General features: G+C 37.4%; 2 protein-coding genes across 10 annotated transcripts in view; one reads left to right on the top strand and one right to left on the bottom strand.

Moving 5' to 3' along the window:
- Nucleotides 1-14,101, top strand: part of WDR20 (WD repeat domain 20) — a 48,160-nt gene extending 34,059 nt beyond the window's left edge. Inside the window, exons 3-5 of one of the 9 annotated variants that reach the window (XR_005105548.1) lie at nt 522-1,799; nt 3,551-3,617; nt 13,113-13,197. Coding sequence is in view for 5 of the 9 variants with exons in the window: in XM_037396099.1 (XP_037251996.1) it covers nt 522-1,799; nt 6,478-6,564 (1,365 nt within the window). In the remaining 4 variants the exon portion in view is untranslated. Of the gene's footprint in view, nt 1-521; nt 12,800-13,112 lie in introns of those variants that run through there. The other 8 variants (XR_005105547.1, XR_005105546.1, XR_005105545.1 and 5 more) reach the window with 8 other exon arrangements.
- The window catches only part of MOK (MOK protein kinase), a 29,371-nt gene continuing 9,152 nt past the window's right edge, over nt 4,627-24,845 (bottom strand). Inside the window, 6 exon segments of the mRNA XM_037393948.1 lie at nt 4,627-5,110; nt 15,327-18,267; nt 20,270-20,351; nt 20,953-21,173; nt 21,584-21,675; nt 24,111-24,272. Of these exon segments, the coding sequence (XP_037249845.1) occupies nt 20,963-21,173; nt 21,584-21,675; nt 24,111-24,272 (465 nt within the window). The 3' untranslated portion in view covers nt 4,627-5,110; nt 15,327-18,267; nt 20,270-20,351; nt 20,953-20,962.

The raw sequence follows: 24,845 nt of genomic DNA, 5'->3' as shown, positions 1-24,845 counted from the left end.
AGGCTCCTGAAGCCTCTTTGTTTCTGGTTTGGTTTTTTTTTTTTTCCCAGAGGATGGATTTTGTTTGTGATTTCAGATAAAACCAGAATCTAAATTTACTGTTGTTGCTTTGTAACCTGTTTGCTGCGTATTACAGATGAGTAACTGCCTTTTTTCCCTTTAGCTCATTCTGTGTTTTCTTGATTATTTCCTTCTCACACTCTTCATGGTGAAAAATAAACCTAAGAACACTACCTTTAGATTCATAACAACAGATTGGCTTGATTGAAGTATGTTCATTGTAGAATGCGATTGGACCATAATAATAACCCTTGGTAGCACTTAGTCTAAAAATAATTTCCTCTTCACTGCCTGACAAGAGAAGTTTTTTGCAAATGCAGTAACATAGCTCCTTTATAGAAAGCCGAGTTCACTTTGCTTAAGTACTGTTCTCCATCCCCCCAGAAAGACCAGATTTATAGTTAATCGTTAAAACCTTAACTTTCAGACTTTCTGATATGTATCTTCTTTGTTTTTCACAGAGACTAATAGACAAGTCCAGAGTAACCTGTGTAAAATGGGTACCGGGTTCGGAAAGCCTTTTCCTAGTAGCTCATTCCAGTGGCAATATGTACTTGTATAACGTGGAGCACACTTGTGGTACCACAGCCCCGCACTACCAGCTACTTAAACAAGGAGAAAGTTTTGCAGTTCACACTTGCAAGAGTAAATCCACAAGAAACCCTCTGCTTAAATGGACAGTAGGTGAGGGTGCCCTGAATGAGTTTGCCTTTTCCCCAGATGGGAAGTTCTTGGCATGTGTGAGCCAGGATGGTTTTCTTCGTGTGTTTAACTTTGATTCAGTGGAATTGCATGGTACAATGAAAAGTTACTTTGGAGGACTGCTGTGTGTGTGTTGGAGTCCTGATGGGAAATACATAGTGACAGGTGGAGAGGATGACTTGGTAACAGTTTGGTCTTTCGTGGACTGTCGAGTAATAGCCAGAGGCCATGGACATAAATCGTGGGTCAGTGTTGTTGCGTTTGATCCATATACCACTAGTGTAGAAGAGAGTGACCCGATGGAATTTAGCGGAAGTGATGAGGATTTCCAAGACCTTCATTTTGGCAGAGATCGAGCAAATAGTACGCAATCTAGGCTGTCCAAAAGGAACTCTACAGACAGTCGTCCAGTAAGTGTTACATACAGATTTGGTTCAGTAGGCCAGGACACACAGCTGTGTTTGTGGGATCTTACAGAAGATATCCTCTTTCCCCACCAACCTCTCTCAAGAGCAAGGACACATACAAATGTCATGAATGCCACAAGTCCACCTGCTGGAAGTGGTGGAACTAACCCAGGAAGTAATGGAAACAGTATCACAACACCTGGAAACTCTGTACCCCCTCCTCTTCCACGGTCAAACAGCCTTCCACACTCTGCAGTCTCAAATGCTGGCAGTAAAAGCAGTGTCATGGATGGTGCCATTGCTTCTGGCGTTAGTAAATTTGCAACCTTGTCACTACACGATCGGAAGGAAAGACACCATGAAAAAGATCACAAGAGAAATCATAGCATGGGACATATATCTAGCAAGAGCAGTGACAAACTGAACCTAGTTACTAAAACCAAAACGGACCCAGCTAAAACTTTGGGAACACCTCTCTGTCCCCGAATGGAAGATGTTCCCTTGTTAGAGCCTCTTATCTGTAAAAAGATAGCACATGAAAGACTGACTGTGTTAATTTTTCTTGAAGACTGTATAGTCACTGCTTGTCAGGAGGGATTTATTTGCACATGGGCAAGGCCGGGTAAAGTGGTAAGTTTTAATCCTTAATGCTGCATCAAAGAACTAGAACTCTGAATAGGTAGTTTTCTTGAAATATAAATGAATGTTGAATATAAAATTTCTTTATGCTTAATGTAAAAAAAAAAAATCCTCAGAGCCATACTTTTGGATACTGCATGCCATATTTCTGAATGATTTGAAGTGTCTTGGATACAATTATTAAGTATAGTTGCCTTCCAGCAGAAGAAATAAATACTGTGCATCTAAACTATTGATCAGTGTTCTTATACTTAAACATAACCACAATATGGTGAAAGCTATTTATGTAAAAATTGAAGTAAAACCTGTCAATCACTAAAATAATTATAATCCTTCTAATGTTTTCTAGAAAATACAGCACTCCCAATGAGTAGCTTGTGAAAAGCTGCTGCTTTTAAGTCTAATGTGAAATGTGAGCCTCTGAAAAAATTAAAACCAAAGTGTTTTATTCCTCCATACTTTTCTGTGGTGGCCTGCCATTAATGTAAAACCACTTCTTACGAAGACATTAGCCATTTTATGCACAGAATTGTGAGCCCTTTACTGACTGCAGTTTGTGCTCTTGAAATTGTATTATCCAAGGAACTCTAATTTTAGCTAGGTCTTGCTTTATGTATTTCTTAAGTTAGGGAAAACCATGCAAGCTTTCTCTTAAGTAGTTTCAGTGCTATATTGCTGTCAGTTTTGTTAGGCAACTTGATCATTGACAAGCTCATGCTTTTGGATGGCACCTGTTCTATCAGTTGAACCTTCATTAAAATATATTACTAGTTTTAACTGTTGTTGTTAATGCACTTGAACACAGATAAAACTTTATTTTTCTTCTGTCCAGTGTATAGCAAGCTAAATTTTGAATGAAGCTTAACATGGTGATTATTTCATTAAAAAGTACTTTGTGCTACAGTAGCTTCGTTTGTCAGTAACATTTTAAAGAAGCGCAGCTATAACAACATTACCAGAATTGATCTAGTAAAAAAGAACCATTATTTTTGTGAAAAATTTCTGAAAGGGTATGTAGGTTATCACCTGAAGAAAAAGAAATAATCTGGCAATACCTGAATATTGCCACATTGGGCAACCTAAATGAAAGTCTGATGTTCATTAGGTTTTAACAGTTTGGTTCGTAAATCTGACTTCCAAAGTGGAGGTACTGTATATATTTATATACCACGTCTTCATTGCTATAAACTTTGAAGTAAAAAATAATATTTCTTAAAACTGTTTATAATTTTCTTTGAGATGTTATAAGATTTGTCACAACATAGGTATGCGTAGAGAGCTATGTCCTGTCTGCATCTTAATGCATATTTACAGGTTGAATCTAAAACTAAAAAAATGTAAACCCTTTTCTTGGGAGAAGGGAGGAGGGTGTTACCTAAAAGTATTTTTTTGTTTAAGAACTACAGATCCAGCATCAATTTAAAAAAACAACAACACTCCTCTAAAACACTAAACTATTTAAAATGTTTGTCCTAAATGAAAATACTAAAGCAGTTATCACTTCTGTCACTCGGTGCAATTCACGTCTTATGAATTAACTTTATACGTGTACAGCAGTGCCTCAGATTTCTATTGTGACCTACATTGTCTTTTTGTTTTAAAAGTACTCCTTTGCGTACTACTAAACACTATGCTGTTAAATTTATTTTCAGTGGCTGAGGTGGGTTTTGTTAGACTGGGTATAACGTAAACATTTTTGTGTATTGACTTTGATTTGGAATATGACATTTCAAATATTTCAGAGATAAAGTATGCAGTACCAAAAATCAGGATTTATGTATTGGCCAATATGGAAAACTTTAATTACAGGTGAGTCATTTTCATGCTGAAGTTAATCACTTTCAAAATTAATATATTGCACACTGATGTAAATGCCATATTGTTTAGGAAGTATTTACTTAGAGGTTTTCAAATGAATTTGTTTTTCTGATTTCACTTGCATTTCTAGTGAGCTCACTCTGCTGGTAAAAAACTAAATTTTGGTGGCATGTTTACAGGGCTTTGATAGGAAAATATTTGTGCCAGAAAGGCGTTATGAGCATCCTTTTTGTTTATAGGAAAGCACTTAATAATTTTATTTAATGAAATATTGTCAAATTATAAAACACTCATGGTAATGTCTTTCTTACTGGGTTATATACCATTCATTTCTGTTTCGCCAGCTGTTTTATCCTAGGCTGTCCCATTACTCTGGGGTTTAAAGCTGCTATTTCTAGTCTTCCTTTTGAAGTGTGGGTCCCCAAGTGATCTTAAAACTCCGTCACTTTTTTGTCTGCCAACTCTAGAGTGAAAGCCTCTGAATCTTGCTGCTGCTTCCATTATTGCCTCAAAAGGCCTTCGTTAAATTCACTGCCAGCCTAAAGAAAGAATTGGATGGAAAACTGAAGCAGGCTTGCAGTGTCTTAACGTGATTTCCATTGAGGCAGTGCTACCTTTCCCCTCGCATTTTTAATAGCCATCAAAAGACACAGTGGATAATTGGACAGTGTATGACAAGTTTTCTTCCTTTTTCTGGTTGGGCTGGTGCTGTCTTTAACGGAAAAAACCCCACCCCAACAAAACAAATCCAGAAACGTCTCTTCAGCCATGATCCTTATGATAGTTGATAGGCCGTGCAGTGCTTACAGAGTGTCCTGACAGTTTGTTTATAAACTTTCCGAATTACTAATTCAGTGTATACATGATCATACCTTGAGCTTCCTCACTGGATATACTGTTCTTGCATTACACTTCCAGAACTGTTGTACTAACTCCCGATCAGTATGAGGTGAAGTGAATGGAAAAATTCAGTTAAAAACAAATTGAATGAGGCTCAGGGTTCATAGGTTTTAATTTTTTACTTCATTTTTTGTTAGCCTGTTTCTGCAGAAGAAGATTCAGGGTGGTGAGAAAAACAGGTTGCCTTAACAGGAGTATGAACTTGCTTCTCAATGTGGTGACAATTAGCTGTCGCTTCTCCCCCATCTTCCCCAGGCCCTGATGGGAAACCTAAATGGGGTTACATGGCTGTTGTATTCGCCTGAAAACAGAGAACAGGAAGCAAGGTAAATTTCACATGCCGTCTTTATAGCTACTTCAAACTGAATTACGGGACCTGCAGAAGCAATTAAAAAACCCCCAAAACCAGCCCACAGACCCCCAAAAAACCAAAGCGGTACCTGGATATGCAAAACAAGTTTTCTCTGAACTTAGTGGTCAGAGGACCTATCTCTGTGGTTTCTGTGTCTGACTTCAGAATGACCCGTTCACCGTCTTGTACAGAGACTCCCTCATGTCTAAATGAAAGTTGCTGAGTAGTTTCCCTGGTGAGAAAGCTCAAGGTAAGATTGGCCAGAAGTATGCACAGGCGGAATGGCAGTGTATAACCTAGCAAGATAAACGTGCTACCATTTTGTAAAACAAATGCACATGGAATTTATTTATTTGACTTATTGTACAGGAGAACTTAGATTTAAATTATAACATCCTTGAATTTTCTAGTTAACTACAATTGTAGTACAGTATCATGTTTTAGTATGACTTCTGTTTTAGTGAAAGTACTTAAACATTCATGTACTATATTTGAGTGAGATGAGCAGCTATACGTACTAATTCTTCCTCAATGGAAAGGAGCATTTCATCATTACAATTGAAGTTCAATTGCTGGTATTTAAGTACTATCAAATAGATTTCTTTCAACGTGATACGGTATCTGTATAAACTTCAGGGATGATTATAGTAAAACTGAAACACAGCTGTATGACTTCAGGTTACCATGCGAAAAGTTGAAGCTTTCTGTAATGTGCATAATAGCAAAGTTGCACATGGCATACCCGCATTATCGGGGTGAATTTAAACCTAGAGAACACTGGTGTGATATTTATAGCAAGGTATGTGTGTTTGCACGTGTGCGTGTGTGAGAAGGTGTGACTAGTGGCTCCGCTAAAGCCAGGAGAGATCATAACCCTGTAAAGGCTTTATGATGAGGATGTCTGGATTAGGAAATAACATGACTTTTACTAAACACTTTTTAGAAAACCCATGTTCTGAATTATCACCTCTTAAAATTTGATTATGTACTTGGAATGACTGTATATGTCTGCCCCTTTAACAACATAAAGCTACTAAATTAATATTTAAAATGCTGGCCTGCTTATGTTACAATAATAAATTTTGTGTCAGTTAATTTACTGTCAATTTACATGTGAAGATTAAACTATTTTTTTCTGCATTTTATGAATTCTGTATGCTGGAGTTTGTTAAAGATTGACATGTTAGGTGATACTGTACAAAATTGTATTGACTACCTTTAGTGAAAATCAAAAGTAAAATTCATATGTATTTCCTTTTTACACTTCCATCTAATTTCTTGACAACTTGAATAAATTTCATAGAGCCTTTCTAACATGACCTATTGTTAATTTAACTGTTGCAATAATTAAGCTTTAAGAAGTATTGTTGGTATATTTATAATTTTAAGAAGATCCATGTTTGTTTCATACTGCTTATTTTTAGCTGTACTATTGTCACTGTTACAGCTGAAGAACTTTACTAAATACTTGACATTACAAAATAACTTGCTGGGGTTGTCCTCTGTATACTGATGTTAAATAAAAATGTGTGATTGAACTGTAAATGTAGATAACTTTCAATAGTCCTTTCCACACTGGAGTGTTAATTTATCTTGCAGTCCTTAGGTGGTCTTACGCTATCACACTGTGCTGAACAAACGGCCACAGTGAAAGCTGTTAACCTGCCGTACTTTAAAGAAAGTTGATTGCATCCTGTAACCTGCTCTGAGTAAATGTTTCACTTCATCTCAAGACGGTGCACACGTTTTGATGGTGAAATCTTGCTGATAAGGTCATTTCTCATTATACTTAATTTTTTAGGACTAGAGTTATATGAAATAGCATACTTGTCAAACTTACTTAAACTCAGATTCAGTAAAACACTGACACGAATGTATCTGGATTTTCTCTGCCTACCTGTCAAGCGGGAGCTGAGGCAGAGCGTTGTCATTCCTTCTAGGACTCTACAGGAGCTCTTTCCTCTGCGGACCCTGGTGCAGGGTCATGTTCTTTATTCCAGCTTTAGATTGTGACATTTACCTAATGAATGCTGAATTTACAGCCACGAGGATATGGCTTACACGGATGATTCAGGCATTTTCTGTCTAGAAAAATGATGGCTAGTCTAGAACTAAACTTGCCTGAACTGAAACTAAAAAACTTGGGCTGCAAAATTTCTTGGAACCTGTTTAGGTGAAGACGTAAGATGTTGCCCTTCCATCTGAGTGGTTAGGGATTGTCACCCTTGCAGCAGTGGCTGGGTGTTACCTGATGAAGGACATACATCAACGGACAATCAATCCACACATACAATCAAGGACAGACAAACAAATAATATTTACTGAAGTGTTTCAAAGGCACTTTTGAGAAATTTCAGTGAAAAAGTCTAACCAAGGTAGGACTCTGTCTCTTAGGCAGAAATAACTGTGTAGACTAAAGCTGAGGAAGTCATCTTTCTTACGTGAACTTGGAAACTTTCTGGTACTTCAGTAGGTATTGATTGACCACTATATGTGTGTGATTATATATATAGATATAGATATATATAACAGATATGTATATTTAAGAACAGGTGCCAGTGGAGGAACAAAGTGAAATCCGTCCTGAAAACTTCTGGCAACATCCAGTTACATCAAATGATGCAAGAACTGGTTGGTAAAACCAGTTTCTCAACAGTCAGTGTAAGCATGAAACAAAACTAATTTCCACAGGTTCTGTGGTCATAGGAGTCTTTGGCAAAAGGTGTCTTGAAACTGAAAATGTCATCTTGCTTGTCTTTAATAATGTTGCACACACTTCTCAAGGAAATGACTTGTATTGTCACATTATTTTCTGGCTTTTGAAGTTGGACTTTAGGTAGGTGCTGATCAATCTTCTCAAATTCATTTGGCTCATTTCTTCTTCTGTTAAGACTAACCCAAATGGGGTTGCCTTAAGTCATATGCTTTCCCCTGAGGTTTCCCTGGTTTAACTCAATATCGTTATTTTCTAATCTGAACGTTTTAAGCCTTACCAACTTCTGTAGCTTCAGGAAGCTAGAGAAACAACTGTTCCTAAGCATGTGAGCCCTTACAACCTAAATGGATCTTAAGTTCCTATTGCTCGAGTGAGATCGGGGTTCTGCTTGCAAAAGCCTTTTTTTGCTTTTCCCAGCACACAGGCAGTTGCATCTTAATTTGTTTGTTTGTTTGTTTTCTTTTGAACACACATATCTTCCATTTGCCAATCATACACTAGTCTTGAAGTAATCTTGCCTAATACCACTAGGCAGATCTTTAGTTAGTTTTATCTGCTGGTTTTCTAGCAGCCTTGCATTTTCTTTTTGTTGACAATGAGTAAAATGGTGATACAACTCTGTAAGGAGAACTCCTTTATGTACCCAGAAGAGAAGTTGCAAGTGAAACCTCCTTGATGCTACTATGTGCGTTTACATGATCTGGTGTCAAATGGTTTAAGCGTTTATACCTTTCTGTAACATAGAACAAAGAAAAGGGAAAAAAAAAAAAAAGGCAAATGGAAGACAAATAATACGTTTAAAATTCTGTTTAGTGAACATCTAGACTGTGTAAAGATAGGTATCAGCTTTGCTGTATCCCCCTAAATCCCATACAGAATATCTCTCTGTAATGTGTTACATGAATGTTCAGCATGTGCTTCCTTGAACATTCTCAATTAATTCTGATTGCATTAGAGATTAATACCTGATTTAGTGAGTATGTGCTGTTTGGAGACTGACGCTAATAAATGCCGATTCATTTGGATAAGAAACTGCTGGAAATTTTGTTCATGCAAATCTTAAAACCAATTCAGCTGATTTGACTACAGAATTTTAAAGAAAAGTGAAAAGTCTCGTTCCGTTCTGGTGTATTATTATTGCTCAAATACCGTATTGGACCGTGGGCTCTTCTGTCAGGCGAAGGGCTCAGTCCAGATCACTTTGTCAAATGACTCCAGGAATATCCCAGTTCTGGACAAGAATAAACTACCCATGGAACATTCTGCAGATAATAAATACCCATTATTTCATGTACTGGTTATAGCAGAAATGGTTTAACAAATCGGTGCCACTTTTGTATGGGCAGTTGTTAAATCAGCCTTTTTTTTTTTTAATTGGTTGAGTTGCATTAGTGAAGCGTACTATGAGACTTCCTTCCCCGCCCCCGGCATTTGTTGGTTGTTACATTGGACCCTTTGCTTTGTATTTCCTACCTTTCCATTTCAAAACAGAAGGTAGGAGAGATGTGAGGAGTTCTGACGTCCAGCGAGTTACAGGGAGACAGCCGAGCTGTTTTACCGAAGGAGCGAAGGCTGAGTGTGTGCCAAGAGCATCGTGAAGCAGCACCCTGACATTAACCTCCAGGTCCTGCTTACATGTCCAGGCTCGCAGTTTATTGTCTAGATCAGTAAAACTACGCATGATTGCATCTTTGGCTCCAATTAATCCTGTCTAATTTAAATGAAGAAAATACTAACTTGGTAGTTACTGAGGGCTTTTTTCATACTTAGTAGTATGTTCCTATGCTTTTTTTTTTTTTTTTAATACAGCAATTATGTGCTGATCCTCCATAGAATTAGTTTCTTCTGTGAAACTGTGTTTCATATCTTTTGGCTGGAGCATGTCTGAAATACTTAAAAAAAAAAAAACCAGACCCCCCTGCAATCTCATGAATTGTGAGGAGGGTTGGTCTTAACGCTGTTGCGGGTCTTTCTGACCAGACCACAGCTATGAGTGCCATGAACCTGGCGTGGAAATGACCTTACTGGTCGTATTTGTTATGGCTTTTCATTCCTTCCCACACGAGCCTATTTTTACCAAATACATGAAGTCCTGTGTGTTGGGAAGTCAGAGAACGCACAGCTAAATATGGAATAGCCCTAGCAACTCGTGCTGAAACGGGCTTTTCACTGCTCTCACATTGCTAACTGATGCAAGAAAAATGATACTGACCTCTGCAGAAGAGGCACGTTTCGGCCACGTTCCATTGAGATGGCAGATGAGGTAGCACCTACTTGGAGGTCCCTCTCGGAGGTTGCGATGAAGATTGTTTTATCAGATTCCTGACTTGAGTCTCGTAACTGTTCCACTTCCCACCCCCTGCTAGACCCACATGCTGACAAAATCAGGCTATTAATAAAAGACTGCATTTATTTTCAAAACTTTTTGGAACAGTTTCTTAATCTGTTTCTGCCGCTTGCTCAGTGCGATCTGTTTGGTTTTAAGCTTTCAGCTGGTGCACTGTAGGGCACAGCACATCTGCAGTTGTTGCATCTTGATTCTTTCGTGTTTTCTGTCACAGCTGTTAAACTGTGCAGCTTTGCTGTCGCGCTGATAAGTTGCTGCAGCTTTTGTTCCACCTGGATGACTAGACTGGGTGGTTTCATGACAGAAAGCACTGCACTGATTTCTTTATTATTTCTTTACAGGCAGGAGCTTTCTGTATTTTTTTTCATGACCTTTTCTATTGTGTTACTCCCAGAGAATGCAACTACAAATACAAACCACACCCTTTGTATTACAGATCAGACTCTTACAGGGTAACTTTTTTTGAGCTGTCACTTGCTTTCTAATGAGTCTTTTTAAAGTTTCCTATGTTACACCAACTGCTTAAGTGGCCTTGCTTGAAAGGCTGTGATACAATGGCAAAATTTTAGAAAATCTTTGTTACTTGGGACCCACAGAGAACACGCACCACTTTGGTAAAACTTCTGTGCCTAAAACCCAAATTCCTATTCTTGCTTTTCTTGTATGAACATCTAAGGTCTAAGATGTCTTGTGAAATTAAGTATGTGGAAGAACTCACAAAATTTCTGCTCTCTTCCACAGAAGTGAAGTTGTGGAATGGCCATTGTAGCCTGGTAAAGTTTTAAGGCAGTACTTGAAAATTTTTGAGACGTCTGTCTGCAGTAGCACAAGGATATTGATCTTGAGATCTTTTCCACTTTGGTGTTCCTCTGGCTTTCCTGCTCAGAGTTGCAGAATTAATTCAGAGCAAGGATTGAAGTGTAAGAAGTAGCTAGTATTTGCTTACTCAGAGCCACCTGCACTGCACTTGTGCTTTTTAAAACAGGGAGTGTTCATGGCCTGGGAGATGAAACCAGGGCTAAGTGACTCCTTGTTCCTAGTCTTGGAACTTGATTTCAGAGTGTCTGGTAATTCATGGGGAACAAGGCACCACACTGAATTTCAGTTTGTGCCACCTGTTTCTATAGGAGTTGCAGGAAAATGAATGACATCTCAGTTTGTTTCCCAGTAAGTGGTTGCATTACAGTGTCAATCTGATATTAAACAGTGCTTGTTTCTCTTCATCTGTATAGCATGGTTATGAGCCTGCTGAAAATGACTTAATATTATGCCATCCCTAGCACTTCCTATGTGCTTATAAAGCACATATTTGCATATAAACAGTTTGGATCAGTGGTTTATTAAAGACTGGAAATAATACGTTTGGACGTCTTTTTCCAGGGTACTTGAAAGTTGCTTAGTGGATGTAATCTTCGGGCAAGAAAGACCTTCCAGTTGCTGCTGGATTTAATAGCCTTCTGAAGAATGCTTCGGTAACGAACTATAGAGTTCTGATTAATCTTCATCATGCTTGAACAAAACTTTCTTGGTAAAAACTTTCAGAAGCGCTTCAGTAGCTTGTTTGCTTGAAAATTCTGCCTTTTTTCACCAGCTATTCCTTAACTAATGGCTAGGAAACTTTTTGTTCTCATCTTGTGAAACATGCCGTGTCTTTGCACATCCTGAGTGTCAAGTTCAAAGAACAACTCACCTCAGCCTACCTCAGCACGGTTTGAATCAGTTATCCACTACATAAACCAGTAAAAATAGTGTTCTAGTTCCTGCAGCTGTGATCTATGGAGGACAAGATATTAAGTACCACATACTTTATTATTTATAAATGTAACGTAAAATGGGATGCACATGCAGATGCAGAGCCTGCTATAAATCCTACAAATTTATCCAGATTCATAATGTATCTGAAGTGGTAGATTAGATTTTTATTTTTTTTTTTTTTAGAAGGAAGGGTTGTGGTTTTAGTAGAAACTTGATGACGAATCCAGCCAGCCCAGCCTGCCTTCCACCTCTTCTCTCTATGGTCAGGGTTTTCTTCCATCATGACCTTTAGTTCTTGGATCCAAGCAAGAAAGAGCTCCTGTAGATTCTGAAGATGTGACCCAATTCTGTGTTGTATGCTATTTGCTGCCTGAGCTTGTGGAGTTTGATGGATCTGAGTCACAGGATCTTAATTTTGAGGTAAGAACCTAAGCTGGTAGCCATGTAGAGAAATTGCTAAAAGGGTGTTTATTGTGCCTCCGTAGTAAGGAGTTGCACAGCGGTACTCATTGGTGTGCTTCCAGCTTAGCTGCCTTTGTGCTCCTCAGCCTGCTGGCATTTAATTTTATAATTAATGACCTTGCAAGAAGAGTAAATCGGGGTTTTTTTGATACTAAGTTTTTCCTAAATAAGTCTGCTATACAGTTACTTTTATGTGAATGATTAAAAAGGGGCTACTATACATAAATCTGAAATGGAATTTATCTATTGATATCTTATCCGTAAGGTATGGTTGCCTTAATCCAGAACAGGAGCCTCCATCTGGCAAGGGGGGCCGCGCTGTTGTGGGATTTTGTCTGAAATGAAGTCAGTCTCATTTTAGTTGAACGGTGATGTAGTTAAACGAGCTGGTAAAAAAGTTTTCCTGAATGCAAGCTTAAATTGTAAATGGGAAATCTTTACTGAACTCTTGCTCAGTGTTTCATTCTCTCAAAATTACCAAAATAACTACTTTGTTAGATAATCTATTTTTCTATTCAAAGCTTGTAATACTCAATAGCATCTAAGAGATTGAGCGGCTCCTTGTATCAGGTTAGGTGTCCAACTTGTTGATACTGCAGTAGGTTTGGTTGTTTTTACCCTAATAAAATGCTGATCATTTTTTGGTGTATGATTTTTGAAGTTTCGCAGTTCACAATGACTCAAAAATGCAAGGCAGATTAAATCATGTGCTGGGATCAGATTCACCATGTGTCATAAATGCACACGCTTTCTTACTTAGTGAAAGCTCTTTTGTGTGCTGCTTGACCGACACAATAGCAGCTTAGATTCTTTTGTAGGAAAGAAGGTGCTGATGCCTAAAGTAAGCAAGCGGTGGTAAAAATAAATTATACTCATTTTAGCTTCAGGCTAAGAACTTTATAAAATTAATGTCAGGTTCTCTTGCTGGATTAATGTAAACTGCTTTGTTTGCAGGGTTTATTGTCATCCCAAAACCAGGCCAATTCTCCAAGTGGAACTGTAGTATAGCCATCACACTACTGCTAGCAAATCTCTGAACGCAGGACAAGAAGTAATGACAGTGGAACCAGGAGCTGTTCTTCAGGCAAAGAGCATCACAAATTATAATGTGGCAGAGTGTAAACATGGAATTATGTGAATCACATAGTAATTTGCAAAGGAATAATGTAATGGGTTCTTACTACAGCTAATACTGCTAGGCTGCTCACCCAAGGAAGAGTTTTCATTATTTTTTTTTTTTTTAAAAAAAGCTTCCTTTGGTGCTGCAGGAAAAAATAGTAACATTTTTGGTTTTCTTTATACTTTTCAAGTTCAGTGTAATTTAATCTCTATATATAAATAATATAAATAGAAGATATATATATAGTGTAAAATAAAGTATGTTTCTTAAATTCAAGTAAGTTCAATGGTTAAACTAGTACTTCACCATTGTTTATTTTGCACTGATCTTTTTAACCAGAGATGACTAGAAGACAGCCTGGAATGCACTCATGGAAAATGAAAGTGATTACTTTCTGGCTTCAAAATGTTATTCAGGAAGATGGATGCTGCAATCATAGATTTTTAAAACAGAATTGTTTTGCACTTGAATAGTTTAATGCTAATAGAAATTACTTTAAAATTGGTGTCCAAACACCAGAAAAACTATGTTGTGGAAAAAAAGATCCTTTGTATCTATTAAACATTTATTTTAATATTGTTGTTTCCAACTGCAATCAGCTCTGTATTATATGTATAAATAATGTAATTCAGTGATGGGGGAGGGGAGTAATGGGTCATGACACTAGAAATTCTCATTCATTTAAGAAAGTGATATTTCTAATTCAGAAAATACATATTAAACTCTCTTGAATATGCATTTGTTTACTTTCTGTTCAGATTCAATCACTTTTGATGTAATCTAATCCTTTGTTGAATTAAATGTTTGGTACAGAAATACCATCTCAACTTTGTAGAACAAATTCCTTTCAAAAATTTCTCATCTAGAACAATGCTTCGTAATTAATATAGCTGAATTTCAATTAGGTAAGTGAAATAACATTGTTCTGTTCTCATTGTTAAGGGTTTGTCTTTAAATACATCACACAGCAGAAGTCTTGCAGACAAGCCAACGTTGTGGGATAAGGATTTTGTAATCACATAGTCCTGTATAATTGTCTTGGGAGTTGTGAAATGAAAGACCCAGCAGTAGTAGATGTACACACTTTCTGACTCGACAATCTAAAATTAGGTCAATATATTGAAGTAGATGTGTTTGAGACAACTCGTTTGTCTTACATCAGGCATCTCATTTATAATTCAGTGCGCTTAAATGGCTCAGTGTTACAGAGACAGACAGGCCCCCGTGTGTGTATAGCTTAAATGCTGCGTGCCTGAACACGCGTTACTTTTAATCAGTCAGCAACAGAACACTCACATTGTTTTCAGTAGTTCTTGCAGTGATTAAAAAAAAAACCCAGGAGATGTTGCTCTGTGTCAAGCCCCAGAATGACAGAGGATAGAAGTATCTGCCATGCCTTTCCCTTTATCCTATATAGCAATATTTATATAAAATGGGCTTTTGCTGAATCTTGCAGCCAGGCATCAGGCAGGCAGAGTGAAACAGAGGCTGCTAGCCTGGGAATGTGGAACTTGCCCGGGTGTGCACATGCTCTGTCTGGGGGCACACATTAATGCTCTCCAGCAATGAAGTGGATAGAATTTTTTAAATTGCAAGTAAACTTTAGACGTTTTCCAGCATAAGAAGTTTTTTGGTTGTTTTGTTTGTTGTTTTTTTTTCCGGAAATGAATGAAAATTTGGGGAGAAATAACTGCAGCAGTTACTCATAACTAAGTCTTATTCTTGTAATGCAGCTAGCATGTAGAAAGCTGCCAGATACATTTACAAGCTGGCAATTAGATCGTCTACTTTTGTAAAAAGTACAGCTCTATTATTCTTACCTCCTTACATTCTAAATACGAGGAATGGGGAAAATACTGAAACTGAGCAGGATTATTGTTCAGAAGTTTTATTAACATAGTGGGGTTTAACTGTTAAAATGCAGATAAACCTTGTCACCGAAATCTAGTGTAGTTATCTCCCTGTAGACGACTTCTACTAAGTGCTTCATACGGTCTAGGTCAAAATGAAACAGTTCAGAAAATATGTAATAACTTTAAAAGACTTACTTCCTTCAGCTGGAGAAATACAAAACCAGTACAGAAAGGACCACAGTGTCCAGCACTAGGGCAGGAACAGCAGCTACTGGCACACGCGTCTGCAGAACGGCCCTGCTACAATCACACACAGTTCAACGGCATACAAGGAACGCACGTGGCTTTTCTTTTTTTCAGCCTCTTCTTTACTGTTAGGCAATCATCTAGAAGCTTGAACTGCCCATCCCACCCTTTATTCCATACGGAAAAAAAAAATATTTTAGGAAGCAAAAGGATACTAATCGCTTACCTGGGAAGAACTTAAGAGCTGTAGCTATAGGAGAACTCTTAAATAAGTTTTTCCTACCATGTTAAAAATTAAATAAATTTAAAAGCGAGTGCCACACAGGTCATCTCAATATGGAATTTTAGCTGGAAGAATGAGGGTAGAAACAACACTCGCCAGTCTGTAGTTTGAAGTTGACTGTATTTCAACTATGAAGCAGGTGGGAAAACTCAAGCTTGCCTACTAATCCAAGAGCCAGAGAAGTGCAGCTTGTCTCCAGAGGTATAATGGCAAAGAACTTGTTATGAAATAAATACCTGTGAAGCACCATATATGCTGAACTGTGTGTAAGATCCACCTGAAAGCGTAAAATAAATGAAGAAAAATTCCAACGTGGTCCTTCACTTCAAATTTCCTATTTTCATAGCAAGAACAATCTGCTGAATATGAAATTGCCTTTTTCATTATAACAGTCTGAATTTCTGGCAACATACATGATACTACTACGATAGCCTTTTCTCTCCAAGTTAAAGCTTACCAAAAACTCTGACTTCATCTTTTTTAAAGAAATAACTACTTCCTTGGTGTAAGAATAATTACCTACCTGATATATTAATTATAGAAGCAAACAGTTGCAGTAACACTTTTGGAAACAGAAAGTAGCTTCTTCAGACACAATCTGAGGGGATTTTTTTTTTTTTTTAGTTGAAATGTTCAAATACGTAAACTTCACCATCTGTGGTTTGAGATTTCCAGAAAAAGATGATGGGAGGGTACCAATACAATTAATTTATCTCCATCACAAACTTACTCTTGATAGCATGTGCCTTGACCTACTGCATAAGGCTAGGTAAGAGAGCTCAGAGTCTGAATGATCAGTCAAATCAGGGTGGTAGGATTTGTCCTTTTTTAAAATCTTGTAAGAGATTAATAACTGAGGAAAGCAAGATCCCTCAGATAAAGTTACTTATTTTTAGACCATCATTTTTACTGCTGCACGCCATGCTCAAGTCCAAATATATTAGCACCGAGCAACTCACCATCTTCCTCTGCAAAAAATGCTGGAGAAGCTCATGGCACCTTCTGCTTGGAGTTCCAAAGGTAGGAAGTTGGAACTTACCGTTACACTGTGTTGCCTGTACACTTGCCATCCTTAATTCCATTTCCTAAGCTTAGCATCACACCTTTCTTTTATATATATACACATACATATGTATAAACCTGTGCTAGGTTTATATACTTATTTATTTTGTGTATATCTATATCTAAAAATCTCTTGCTAGGTATTCAAACAAATACTGGATTGTTTTATTGCTGGAGTTCTCTATCTGTTCTAGCAGTATGAGCTGGTAACAAGAAAGCATGATGAAGTGGAGAGATGATTAACTGTAACAGCAGTAAAGCTCAGCCACTCACTCTATGTACACCCACCCCCCGGCACTTTTAAGGTACCGTGGTCAGGAGCATATTGTCTGCTCCGAACTGGAGGAAAGACAGCATCCCTCCAGTATGGGTTTCAACAAAAGGAGAAAGAGCAGTTAGCCATACCGTTATGTTCTGCCGTTTAATTCTCCCTTTATTATGATGTACTTGCTCTACTGGTGTAGAACACTTCCTCCACTAAAATTCTGCTTACGTATTTGTTCAGTCCTAGCAAGAGAAATCTGCTGTTCCTCTGCCGTACCTAGGAGGAGCGGCAGCAATACAGGTTTCCCTGCAGAGCCTTGTTCGTGGCCTTAATTTACAAGAACTCTTGCCAGGGCTGGGATTTTTTTCCATTCCTGCTGTTGAGATTCTGGGAGTTTGCTAGAAAGAAACAGAATAAAATGGGCAAAGATACAGTAGGCCATGATGCAGGTGCAATTCAACTTGGATAGTCCAATTTGAATCAATACTGAAAAATTACTCCCATGGTATGCACCACAAATATTTAGCCTGCTAACATTTTCACATTTTAAAAAAATCTGCTAGTAAATGTCATGTTGGTCCTCAGCACAGTATATGAAAGTAACACCTTCTTCAAAACATGAAGACAAACATAAGATAGGTGCTTTGAAACAGTAGATCTCAAAAAGACTCATGAAGAACTTGAGTCTCATGAGCTTCCCCTCATTGAAAAGCTACAATGTAGACTTTGGGCATGCTCAAAGTTACCCAGAAGCTGAACAGCAGAACAAGGAATAGGATCCAATGCAGTCACAACTGGATCCCACAAGTGTTGAGATGCCAGTTCTTAAAACCAACCACCAAAAAACCACAACAAAAAAGCCACCAACCGGAAAAGCTCTATTTGAATGAGAAGAGTCATTATTTTCACAAATGCATAGCCCAATAACATCCCAGAAGAAGAGCTGAGAGCATAAAGGGCCTAACTTTTATTCTAGATTATTAGTATTTTTGTAAAATCTTTATGTTAACACATATTTTACTGCATTAATTAAGCTGTATCTTAACTGATTAGAATAAAATGTCTGTCTGGATTTAGAGTATCAATCTCCAATTGATGCTTAAGGGGTGGCTAAGTAACTTTACCGTGATCTGCTGCGTGGTGTGTTTTTTCATAGTGCCTCACGTGCAGCAGTGACCTCCAATACACCATGCCGCTCGCCTGCCTTCACATTGCTTGTTTTACACTTTTTTGTTGCACAGAAAATTCTGAACAACAGCAGTCCCAGAGGTGTTTCATTACTGGAAAAAAAGTTGATCACCTCCCAGTTATGAGCAGAATAACTTTTAGCAACTATTAAAAAACAAAAAAAAAAATTGCAAAACTTATCCTGCATGTGTACTTGGTAGGCACAAGATTTTAAAACCCCCAGCTAAGAATGACTTGCACATTTTTTAAATAGCAAAACTATTTTGTAACACATGACCAAATTTAAGTATTGCAAACTAGTTACTGCAAATTTTTAGGAAATCCCAAATTTTAAAATCAGTGGTATCAAATTGCAAATTCAAAGAAAAGTACAAGGCATTTTTGTCCTTACTTTGTATAGCACTAGGAAACAGTAACATTATATTAAATTGTTGCTGCTTATCCCTGTGTAAATTTCTGAAACATGGTAAGATACGGGCCTTTACTGCTCTTGCAAGCAACTAGCTGCAATATTAGTCACTTGAAAGTTTTGATTAATGTTAAGATCAATGGCTTGAAGAAAACTATGACTAAATTTTATTTGCTTTTCAATTAGATAAAAAGTTGTTTTATCATTTAACTAGATTATAGTTATGTAAAAACATTTAGCAGTTACAGAAACTGCATCAAAATCAAGCTATCTCATATGACTGCATAATCTGCACATTCTTGATAAAACCTGAGGTGAAGTTATTGAATACAGGAGGTGAATACTTTCCAGAGTGGACTGAACAATAAAAATTTTTTACATCTAAAAAATATACAAAAGTTAGCTGTCATTTAAAATATAATATGAAAATGTGTCTTTTGTAGATAACATTCTATTCCTAATACTGAAGCTGAAAGAATCCTTTCATGTCATTTTTAACCAACGTCCTCCTCCATCAGGTACTAAAAAGATAAAAATACTTAGAAAGTTCAATACAGAGTACTCCCTATGCTCTGCCAGAACAACACTTTAATTAAATATTGATACCCTTCAGGAACAGAATACCAAAATGGTAGGTAAGCAGACCTCATAACCTTGTGGGGTTTTCCTACAAATTGTCAGAGAAACACAAAATAAGGCACTTCCGTTCATTAGATCTTAGTTGTCCTTTTCCTTGCACTCCAAATACTTTACAAGGTGGTCAGTAACCTCCTCCTCTTCGTTTTATAGCATGTAAGTGGAAATGTTTCAGGGAAGACTTAAGTGCCTTCTGTTTCTCAGACTGTTCAGGAGACAACAAAAGTTTGAAATACACTCTGCAAAACACATTTTGCTATTGCACTTTAATGAGCAAGTCAAACTCTATACCTTGACGTTTGATCTAACAGATCTAACAGACTGTTACACAAGGGTTTCACCACTTTCCTGAGGGGCCCGGAAAACCGAAAGCCATGTAGGAATAAGACAGGAAGTCAATCTGGCTACCTCAGAAAGATTTAATTCTGGTGATTCTCAAGGACATCCATGTTTTGTTTTGGCATTTTCTGGACTTCCCTATGAGAATGATTTTGAAATAAACAAGATTCACTTTCTGAGAACACCTTAAGGAATAAAATTACAAGAGAAAATCCAAATAATCAGAAAAAAAAATAACTCAGCCAAATACTACTTCAGCTAATTTTTTTTTTTTAAATTACTGCCTCACTTGATGTTTCTTGGATTTTTTTCCTGAAGGAACTTCTTACAAAGCCTACACTGATGAACCCCAGAACTAAACTGGTGGGAAAAGTGGCTGCTCCTGTGGAAGGAGAGTCCATGCTTTCAAGGTTAAATGCACAGCAGAAAACAATTTAGGGGTTTTTTTCTGCTGTTTTGTTTTTTTGAGAAAAAAAAATTATTTGGGAGTTTTTCATGTAGTACTAACTTCTGCCTCACCCTGCCAGTACAGCAAACCCTTAAGAGTGAATACATTGAGTATTTTTCACATAGCTTGAAAATAAAGTTTTAGTTTGCTAGATTTTTTAATCAGATCTCAATTTTTTGATTTCCAGTGTCAAATAAAACTTCAGGATTGTCCCAGATATAATCTAAATGCAGGGTAACTACATGTAAAAAAATAAACTTACTTGCTCAAAACGTAGACTGAAGGCCTGAAAAGACAAAAGCACATTTTCTGTCTCTGCCACAACTTCATCTGTAAAACTTCAACTTAAAGGCAGCAAAAAGAGGATGACCATATTTAAAAGAAAAACGTGGAACTGACCCTTTAAGTAATAGCAACTATGACAAGAGTCTACTGAAGGGATGATGTGGTATCACGGCTTCTAAACTCAAACTCATGTGTTTCAGGGCTTTGGGAGGAGGTGGGGGGGCTGCATCAGCCCATAAAGATCAGTATTCAGGCAGACTGAATAAATCCAAGTAATCAGCTTAAGTTAAACATTTGTTTCTAGCTAACAAGCTCAGTGACACAAATTACTTTCTCTAAATGTGCTGACAATTCTTCCACTTAAGTATTACCCGTCTTTGAAATTTGCCACGAATGCAGAGGTAATTGGCCTGATGCATTTCCTAGTAATCTTAATTTACTGTGCATGGCCAAAGTTTATCAGCTGCCCTAAAAAGTTGGGGGGTGGGAGTGGAGAATAAAAGAGAAAAACATCAGTTGTGCTTTAGGTGAGGTTTGGACTCATTGCAAAGAATTATGTTGACTGAATTAGGTTCATTGTATTGCAAGCTAAGTACTAGCACTGTAAGCAAGCCTAATTTCAGTCCACTTTAAATAATAAACACACAGTGCTCCCCCCACCTTTTTGATTTTAGTCTTCAAGGATGAAGTGATTTGAAGTCACTTGCCAGAGTTCTTGAAAATAAGGGTGCTGTAATGCTTGATGGGCAGCAATTCTCTCATCAGGATCATATTTTATCATTGCATACAGGACACAGAAGCCTTTGGGAGACAAACTGTGCACAAGAGGAGGTATTCCTTTTCCTTTTTTAAAGGGGAAATCAAAACTCGCAGTCCTTGACCTGTGTTAAGCACGGTGAGAACAAACAGTTATTCATGCATATTCTGAGAGAATTACAATTTACGGAAAAGAATTTATTTTCATCTGCTTTAGGTAAACATTTATTAGGTACAAGTAAGTAATACTTGGAAAAAAAATGTTTTCTTTCCTAACAAGTTATGTCATTGGCCCTAAAGATACCATGGAAATAAAACGCTAAGTAAGGTTCGGATTTCCTCTGCTCTGCCTACAAGGATCACGAATGCACGACGTCTCTGGGTGAGGAGAGAAGATACTGCTCTTTGGTCAGCAGATGTCACAACAGAACAAGATTTTTGTTGTGGTTCCCTGATCAGAAATTGCACACAGTTGTACAGTTATACTGTGGATATTTAAACAGTGAGATTAATAACTATGGGACTGCATACTTACTACTTGAACCTGTCGAGAGTTTTGTTAGCAGAAGTGCCTATAACATCATGGATTTTGGAAATTTGGTCCAGCTTCAGGTCCAGGAAAGAAGGCTGAAAACCGCAAGGTAAGAGATGCAATTAGCACTAGAGAAGACACATTTAAACTAGTTTAAGTGGTATAGCTGCCACTGTGGTTAACAAAATTTCAGTTACAAGGAAGATACATTTTAGTATTACTCATTTGTGGACAGTTTAATACCAACCAACCATTGAAGGATAATATGTCAACAGCAGATCAATACAACTGCATGTTTGGATGGAAAGAGTAGCTCGGGTTATTAAACAGAAACCTGTAGTTACCCTTTCCTCACAGCTTTGGGATAAAATATGTAACAAGAACATCCCCTGTGATGAAAGGCAATGGATATAGGACTGTGTTTTCTTCTAGTCAAGTGGCAAATCCCAGAAGACAATGTGTTTTCCTCATTTTAAGACGCCAGAGTCAAGCAGTCTCCTCTTGCGGTGTATGCACACAGAAATATACAAAAACCATTCCATTCCTAACACACAGGTTCTTTGCAAGCAGCAATACTGGGAAGATGGTAATTTGAACTGTATTCCTGAGCTTGATCCTCAGCTAATATAAAACTTGCCTGAAGTCCTTGAAAATACTGTTAGCACAGCAGAGCAATTTAACTTAACAAATAAGGTCCACAAACATTTGTTTCTTGCAAACATGTGTTGGTTTTTTTCCTTGAGAAAAAGTTCCTTAGCAGAACATTTCCTTGAGCTTATAATTTAAGAAACATTTCAGTAGCACCACATGATTCCTGAAAGCAAAACACTCAGCCCTCTTTGTGGACAGGGGAAACTTCTTTAAACTGTTCCCAAATTCAATCAAACAGCTGCCTGCACACTTCTCTCTATGTCTTCATAAAGCTCCGAGTAGAGGAAGGAGAAAAAAGAGATCTGATGGATGTTGTGCCGTTATATCAAGACAAGCAGCTGGGAATAGCTTGTGTGTGATCTACAAAAATGTGCTGTCTCTAAATGTAAAACTATAACATAGTGAAGAACAACTGTGCAATCCACAAAAAAATGTAATCCAAGAACCGTAATTTGTAATGAACAGAAAGAGGAAGACCAAGATCTGAAGGATAAGGACAGCTGAGTAGAAGAGTTAAAAATTCTTACGCACTGTGGTGTTAAAGCATAAAGGTTTACACAAACATGCAACAGCAGAAATGGCAAGATATACTTAAAAAGAAACAAACCTGTCCATAACTTCCTTTAGCTTGGCAAGACTGTACCTTTTTTAATTTGGTAATTTCCAATAAACATCCCTCATTTCTCTCTGAACACATTTATCAGGTGTCTGAAAATGTGCAATGGTTACAAAGAATGAAATTTGTTATATTAAGCTAAAATTATGAGGACATATCTTTAAGGGTTTTTTGCCCTAAGAAAACTTAAGTCTGCAGCATGTAATTTTCTTGCCAAACTTCAAAGCCCACCTGATTCAAATTGAAATGGAAAAAATGGCATTTTTTAAAGCTTTTGGTCCCAATTTACTTTGCAAAAGAACTGCCACATTTGGGATTTTTCTGTTAACAGTTTTCTGACCGAAGCAGAACTGTTTCTACAAGTTAGCAGGCAAAGCATAAGGGTTGTCATTTAATGTGATAGTGACGGCAGCAGCTGCACTTGCCATGTGGAGGAGGAGGAAAGAAGCAAAGCAAATGTTATCACTCCTGGTTGCATATCAGAGACAGCAGCGTGGGAGGAGAATAAAGAAGAACTGCCGCTGTTGCTAGGGCACAAAGATAATGGAGAAATACTCATGGTGGTTATTTTTCCTTTTTTCTTGAAGACCATAACAATTTTTTTGAGTTATAGTTTCATCGTCACTGAAAAGCTTAAAGGACTTTAATCTGAATTTTCCTGAAGTCTTCCTTCATCGGAATCCAACTTCTAAATATTCCAGGACACCATAAGGTCCTGGCACAAGGGTCTTAAAAACACTCTATTATAAATCGAAGTAGTATATCAGAGAGTGTTTTCTCTAATCTCCTCTGGTTTTGCAGAATAGTAAGTCAAAAAAAGAGAGAAAACTATCAAGTGCATTAACAAGATTGAGAATCGTTAGTAAAGCTCATTGAGAGGAAACGAGCTATACTCTATCCAGAGATAAAGCAGAAAAAATAATTTTTAACCAAATTAAAATACGAAGCAAACCAGGGGGGGCAGGGCGAAGACCAAACAACAAAACAACCAACTGTACAAGAATGTTATTTACCTTGTAAATAATGTTTTGTTGGTACGATTTACCCTTGAACATCCCACTGCTTTACAACTAACCTGCCATAGGGTGAAGAGAGTGCTAGACAAGACAGGATTACTGCTTCTTGAACCCTGCAAACTAATCACAGAAGAAGCTTCCACAAAACCATGGAAACAAGATCGTATTACCCATACCACATGCTCCTTATTTCAGTTATTTACCTTTGATTTTCTTGATTAATAATAAGCAAAACCCTCCACTGAACACTGTACCTTGTGACTTCATAGAAAACACATCCTATAGCAATCTTGTAACTGTAGTAGCCATTTCTAAGTAAGCATTCAGGTGCTCCATACCGGCGTGTGGATACGTAGTCCATGTGTGGCTGCTTAGAATAGATAGTCTTACAAGGTCCAAAATTTCTTAACTGCAAAAGTAAAGAAAGTATTTTGACAAATTAAAAACACTGAAATATTCAAGCAAAGATCTTCCTTAAATGTGTGAAATGGCATCATAAAATAAATCACAGATTACTTTAAGAATAAACTTTCAGAAATCCCAGGCATAGTATTATAGCAGTAAAACTGCATTAAAATAACAAGTAGCTCCGAGCTTGAAGATATCTGTGTCCTATAACGTGCAAATACCATACTGTACATCATTGAAAGACAGACCTAAGAGTTAATTGAAAAGTGTATGGACTACAACTGAAGGGAAGACTGCTAAGTAGGACATCTGGATGAAGTTATTTTCTTAGAGTTCTTGTGTTTAGCAGTGATACAATAAGTGGTTTTGGCTTGTCTTTGTAATTGCTTCTCCTGTACACTTCTAAGACTTAAAAGAAAAAATTATCTCCAGAAAATAAAATTTCATAAACTAAACTTTGAAATCCTTGCTTTTCAGACAACAGGGAAATAACATTCTGAAACTGTCAGGAGAATAGATTTCAATGAAGACATCTTCTGAAAGCTAGTACCTTCTGCTGTTTCGTAGGAATAAC

Source organism: Falco rusticolus, chromosome 7 (genome assembly GCF_015220075.1).
Source record: "Falco rusticolus isolate bFalRus1 chromosome 7, bFalRus1.pri, whole genome shotgun sequence".
NCBI lineage: Eukaryota > Metazoa > Chordata > Aves > Falconiformes > Falconidae > Falco > Falco rusticolus.
This window is presented reverse-complemented; position numbering and strand designations above follow the sequence as displayed.